The 6,000-nt window shown below is 40.0% G+C and overlaps 1 protein-coding gene across 2 annotated transcripts in view; it reads left to right on the forward strand.

Moving 5' to 3' along the window:
- ABCG1 (ATP binding cassette subfamily G member 1) overlaps positions 1-5,284 on the forward strand; it is a 53,449-nt gene extending 48,165 nt beyond the window's left edge. For both annotated transcript variants that reach the window (XM_026713607.2, XM_026713608.2), the window contains exons 12-15: positions 1,285-1,385; positions 3,432-3,590; positions 3,873-3,991; positions 4,662-5,284. In XM_026713607.2, the coding sequence (XP_026569392.1) occupies positions 1,285-1,385; positions 3,432-3,590; positions 3,873-3,991; positions 4,662-4,890 (608 nt within the window). In that variant the 3' untranslated portion in view covers positions 4,891-5,284. The remainder of the gene's footprint in view (positions 1-1,284; positions 1,386-3,431; positions 3,591-3,872; positions 3,992-4,661) is intronic.
- The last annotated feature ends 716 nt before the right edge of the window (positions 5,285-6,000 follow it).

Below are 6,000 nucleotides of genomic sequence, written 5' to 3' on the forward strand. Positions count from 1 at the left end.
AAGAAAATAATCTTCCAGTAGTCAAGTGGGTGCCGTTGTCCACCTGTATTCACTTTTACTTTTGCCAAAAACTACTACAGTATCTTTGTTTTATTATAATTTATCTTCCATTTTCTCCCTTTTACAACAAGGCTGGTCAGTAATCTGCTAAAGCCAGTTTCAATATGGAAAATAAGAGCCATGTCATCAGCATACATTAATAGTGACATTTTCCATCCATTAAATAAAAGGGAGAAAATACTTTGTGACTTCATGACCATTGTAATATCATTAATACAGAAGTTAAATAAGAAAGGAGCAAACAGCCCTGTTTAACTCCACTTTCCAGTAACATAGAGTCTAGCAAGAACCCTTGTGGGCCTGTTCTTATTCAAGCTGTAATCCAATCATTAGTTTAAGAAGATGCTTATTGATATCTGTTCTAGCTAGTTTCTCCCATAATCAGTACCTGTCAATGGAATAAAAGGCAGAGGGATCAGTAAAAGCAACATAGAGTTGTTTTGTATGCCCACTGGTATAGTTCTGAACAAGAACCTTCAAAGTGGTACAGTAATCTAGCCTGCTATGTCTTTTTTGAAACCCTGCCTCCCAAACATCTAATTTATTCAGAAGATGTTTGATATACAGCTTAGAAGAAATATCTAGCAGACTAACAATAATTGGCAAGTTCCTGCCAGTTGCCCTTCTTAAAGATTAGGTGTACTGTAATTTGTTTCCAATGGGGAGGTATAAAATCCAGTATGTTTTACCTATTTCTGAAAGAGTCTAGTCAGGATGGGTTCCCACCAGGAATCATTGATCTTACATATCTTTGGAGTAATCATATCCTCTTCAGGAGTTATTCCAAGAGCCAAGCTTGAAATCAGCTGCTTAACTTATATTTTGTGGTTATGCTTAATTCAATAAAGGTTTTTATTGGTTCAATATATGGCAGTTTAAAAAAGTGGAAAATAAAAAAAAATCTCCAACAACTGAATTTTCCTGCATAATATATTAGGGAAAGAATTTCCTGAAATATCTGAAACAATGCATTACACTTTTGAAAAAATAAATTGTGAAGATCTGCATTTTTCAGAATTATATATTCATATAAATAAAACAGTCATGGCTTTTCTATAAAATATATTAATGAATAAGCACATTCAAATCATACATTTTCAAATGAAGGAGAGGCTAAGTATGACAAGACAAATGTAAGATATTCAGGACAGCATCTAAGCATTAATTTCTGGAATTACTTTTGATTCTATGTATTTCAAGTGCTACTTTTATTTTTCTATATAGTTCCTCTTGAGATGGGAGTATTTCTTAGAGAACATCTGAATTATTGGTACAGTTTGAAGGCTTATTACTTGGCTAAAACTATGGCTGATGTCCCTTTTCAGGTAAATCTTTCTCTGCACCTTATCATTATTTTAGGACAGGAAGTTAGATAAAAGTAGTGATCAAATGAAATTTTCTTATGCAGTTTGCAAAATGCAATATGTCATTTTATCAGGAATATGAATTAATACTGCTACAAATCCTATTATAAAGGATATATATTATAGCATATAAATATATGCTATATGGTGTACAACCAGTTGTAAATGCTTTCTTTTTATTATACAATGGGAAATGGGATGCCCAAATCGCATTTTAGAATTATGCCAAGAAATGAAATTTAAGTCAGAGATGGATGGTTTAATGCAGGCTTGTCCAACCCGCGGCCCACGGGCCGCATGCGGCCCAGGTCGCCTCGTAATGCGGCCCAATGCCCACCCCAACCATCGTGCCACAGCCAGCAAGGAGGAAGAGGAGAGGCAGGCGCGAGGCGGGGCGAGGCGAGCGCCAGGCCAAGCAGCAAGAGAAAAGGCGGGTGCCGTCAGAGCGCCACCTCCTGTTACTGCTGCTGCTTCTGCCCCCGCCGCCGCTTCTGCCCTGCCGTCACCCCCGCCGCTTCTGCCCCGCCGCCACCCCTGCTGCTTCTGCCCCGCCGCCACCCCCTCCGCTTCTGCCCTGCCACTGCTGCTGCTTCTGCCCCCACCGCTGCTGCTGCCCCCGCCGCCACCGCTTCTTCTCCCGCCGCTTCTGCCCCCGCCGCCACCGCTTCTTCTCCCGCCACCGCTGCTGCTTCTGCCCCCGCCGCCGCTGCCCCCTCGGCGGGGGCATAAGCAGCGGCGGCGGCGGTGGCGGGGGCAGAAATGGCGGCAGCAGAAGCAGCAGTGGTGGTGGGGGAAGAAGCGGCGGCGGCGGGGGTGGTGGCGGGGGCAGAAACGGCGGTGGCAGAAGCAGCAGCGGTGGCAGGGGAAGAAGCGGTGGCGGGGGCAGAAGTAGCAGCGGCGGCGGGGGCAGAAGCGGCGGCGGCGGGGGTGGTGGCGGGGGCAGAAATGGCGGCGGCAGAAGCAGCAGCGGTGGCGGGGGAAGAAGCGGCGGCGGGGGCAGAAGCAGCAGCGGCGGCGGGGGCAGAAGCCTTCCCCCGTCGCTGCTTCTGCCCTCGCTGCTGCTGCTTCTGCCTTCCAGTCCTGCCTCATCCAGCCGGGCTATTTGCAGGAGGAGAGGTAGGCGTGAGGCAGGCGAGCTTTCTCCCCCCCTCCTCCCCCCGCAAAATTTGGCCGGAAAATAAACTGTGATAAAAAAACTGTGATAAAACAACCGTGATAAAAATAAATAATTTTAAATAAATAATTAATAATAAATAATAAAAACATCTCACTAACTTTATTTTCAAATAAATTTAATATGTTAACTATGTTTTCTATGGTTTTTTGGGATGATCAGGTATCGTTACTGTTATTTTATTTCATGTGCGGCCCAAACCAAATTTTCATCTTCTAATGTGGCCCAGGGAAGGTGAAAGGTTGGACACCCCTGGTCTAATGAATTAGTTTCCAGTATTCCAGTGCCAAATTTGAGGGAAAAGATAAACCACCTATATTTGAGTTGCAATTAGGTTAAATCTGTAAGCTGCCCAGAGTTGCCTTATCAGGGAGACAAGTTGTATATAAATTGAAGAAATAAGTAATAAATAAAACTTTAGGCATGTGTCGAGCATTTAAAATATTATGTTTCATTCTATATGCCTGGGCAAAGAAAACACTCTTCAAATTAGCAAAGTAGCTGTATTTTTCCCAAGGCTGGTGTCTGCTTCTGAAGCTGCTCCAGTGGTCCCCATCTACATGTACGTGCCAACCATTTCATAAACTAGAGCACTCCTCCGGAAAAATCCTAATAGGACATAACTCATCTGATAAGAAGTAGGAAAAGTAGTATAGTATCTGGCTTCTCATGTACATTGATAGATACAGGAATTTAAAAATATAATTCAGCTCATAAAGACAAAGACCCATCTCTCTCTTTCACTTTATTTTCTTGATGTTGAATAGGGCTATAACTCATTCCTTTACTTTTGACTTAACAGAGCACCATATTCTGTTATTTGTCTACTACAGATTATGTTTCCTGTGGCTTACTGCAGCATTGTGTACTGGATGACAGCACAGCCCTCTGATGCTCTGCGATTTCTCCTGTTTGCAGCCCTGGGGACTATGACATCCCTTGTGGCTCAGTCCCTTGGACTTCTGATTGGAGCAGCATCCACCTCACTTCAGGTCTCTTCTGCTTTATGTGATCTTCTGTATCTTTCTTTGGTGAACCTGATGTTCTCCAGGGGGGGTTGGGATTTCCAATTCCATTCTTTGCACCCAGGATAGCCAAAGGTTGGGGGAATTATGTATTGGCAGCTGGAACTGAACTGTACTCATTATATTTTTGCAGTCCATACCACATGTCACTAAAACAGTTTTTTTAAAACACTAAAACAATATGATTCTCATAAAAGTTTTATTCAAAATTTGATTTGTTAATTTTAAAAAATTGTTTTGTTTTTTAAGGTGGCAACATTTGTTGGTCCTGTTACAGCAATCCCAGTTCTTCTCTTCTCAGGCTTCTTTGTCAGTTTTGATACCATTCCTGCTTATCTCCAGTGGATGTCCTACATCTCTTATGTCAGGTACATTCGAAGGATGTTTCCTTTTTTTTTTCAAGATAACTCTGCAAAAGCTGTATTTTTTTAGACTATTCTCTTGGAACTTTTCCCCAGAGCTAGCTGTTTTCATCTTTATTCTTGGTTATGTGCATTTGTATGTATAAACAGATACACGTGCTGTGCAAACATGCATTAATATGCTTCTAAAAAAGATGAATGTGCAGGAAAGCTGTTTATAATTTCACTTTATGGGGTCCAGATATGAGTAAGCCAGTTTGATCTGCTGGATATCTGAAATTGGACCTGAGCTGTACAGCCTGAGTTCAAAGCTTGGATCAGCACAAAGCCTCTGAACTGCTTTGGGTCAAGTTACTTGTTTTTAGCCTCTTAATCAAATGCAGCTCTGCTCACCATAGGGTAAAAAAAAAACCTGTTGAGACAAAAGCTTTATTTTCAATTGGAGAGGTTTTTTTAAAAAAAATTTTTGCATTAATTCAACTGTATGTTTTCAATATCTGTTTATAATCTTTATTTCATTTATTATTAACTCCCTTGAGTGCTCAACAGAACCAAAATATCAAATATTAATCAAATAATAATTCTGTTGTTGTATCTTTCTGGCATTTCTTTGCTAGGGATGGTGCTGATCTATGCTTGCTTTGAGTTTGACCTTGCAAATGATTCCTCTCCATAGGTATGGATTTGAAGGTGTCATTCTTTCCATCTATGGTTTGGATCGAGAAGATCTTCATTGTGACAAAGATGACACTTGCCATTTTCAGAAGTCAGAGGCTATCCTCAAAGAATTGGATGTAGAAAATGCTAAACTTTATTTGGACTTCATTGTGCTTGGAATTTTCTTCATCTCCTTACGTCTCATTGCCTATTTTGTTCTCAGATACAAAATTCGAGCAGAGAGATAGAGAACAAATGGGATAACATGCAGTTCTAGACAATTGCTCTTTGGTGTGGCTGATGAGTTTTCAAAGCTCGGTTGCAAATCATGTTGTCTTCTGACCCCTAGAAGAACTAAAATGGAAACTTATTTCAGTTTTGAAAAATGTCACTGCTGATCCCAAGAGTTTCCTCTCCTGGAAAATGTATTTCTTCTAAGGTAGCGTGTAGATCTGGCAACTAGACGGAGAATGTCTATCTTTTATTATAAGTGGAAAAACATGAAATGTTGTGTCATCACTTCTTGCTGCATCTTACAAGTGTTTTTCCATAAGAAATTCCACAGTTAGTGTACACGTTTTTCCAGTTGTATGAAAAGGTGCTCTTTAAACTGAATGTTTAAAAATAAAGAAGGTGAGAAATCTGATATTGGTTCTCCTTAATACCCTGCTTTGAAGCTTTAATCATATGAGCTGGTCTCATGTACCAAATTTTTAATATTGTATCATATTACAGTGAAAGATGTAGAAGAATTTGAAAATCAAGATGCATACCTAGCTGCTTTCTCCTAACATTCTGTTTTTGTAGTGTCTTTAAGTTTCTTGTGGAATTTCAAATACTCTTTGTCTGTTTTATCTATTTTTCTGTGAATGCAAAACCCGAAACAGAGCAAAATGGAAACCAATCTCAAAGCCTATTTGAATACTCTAGCATGTTTTTAATAACACATATTCTAAAAAGAGAAAGGACTGCCAGTAATTTGGTGTTTGGTATGATGAATGCTTAAGGACTTAGTTTAAAAGGTCTCAGTGAAATATGTGTGCCCTGCCCAGCAATATATATAATACTGTATACAGAACCTATTATTTTTATTTTCACCAATTATGACTTTCTCAAAAAGAAATTCAAATCATGCTATTTTCACATTCCAGCAAAGCTAGGTGATTCCAAATCCATTCATAAACAGTTTATTTTTCTTTCACTCACTTTTTGCTGGATTCCAACCAAATTTATCTAAACAGTTTTTATTACTAGTTTGACATCTAATTTGACAACTGGGATGTGTAAACTGAAGCCGATTACTAGAAGTGCCTACATCCTGATTTCAAATACTAGCTGTATATAGCACTTTGTCTCAG

This window comes from Pseudonaja textilis, chromosome 7 (genome assembly GCF_049901715.1).
Source record: "Pseudonaja textilis isolate UNSWEBS1 chromosome 7, rPseTex1.2, whole genome shotgun sequence".
In the NCBI taxonomy this organism is placed as follows: Eukaryota; Metazoa; Chordata; class Lepidosauria; order Squamata; family Elapidae; genus Pseudonaja; species Pseudonaja textilis.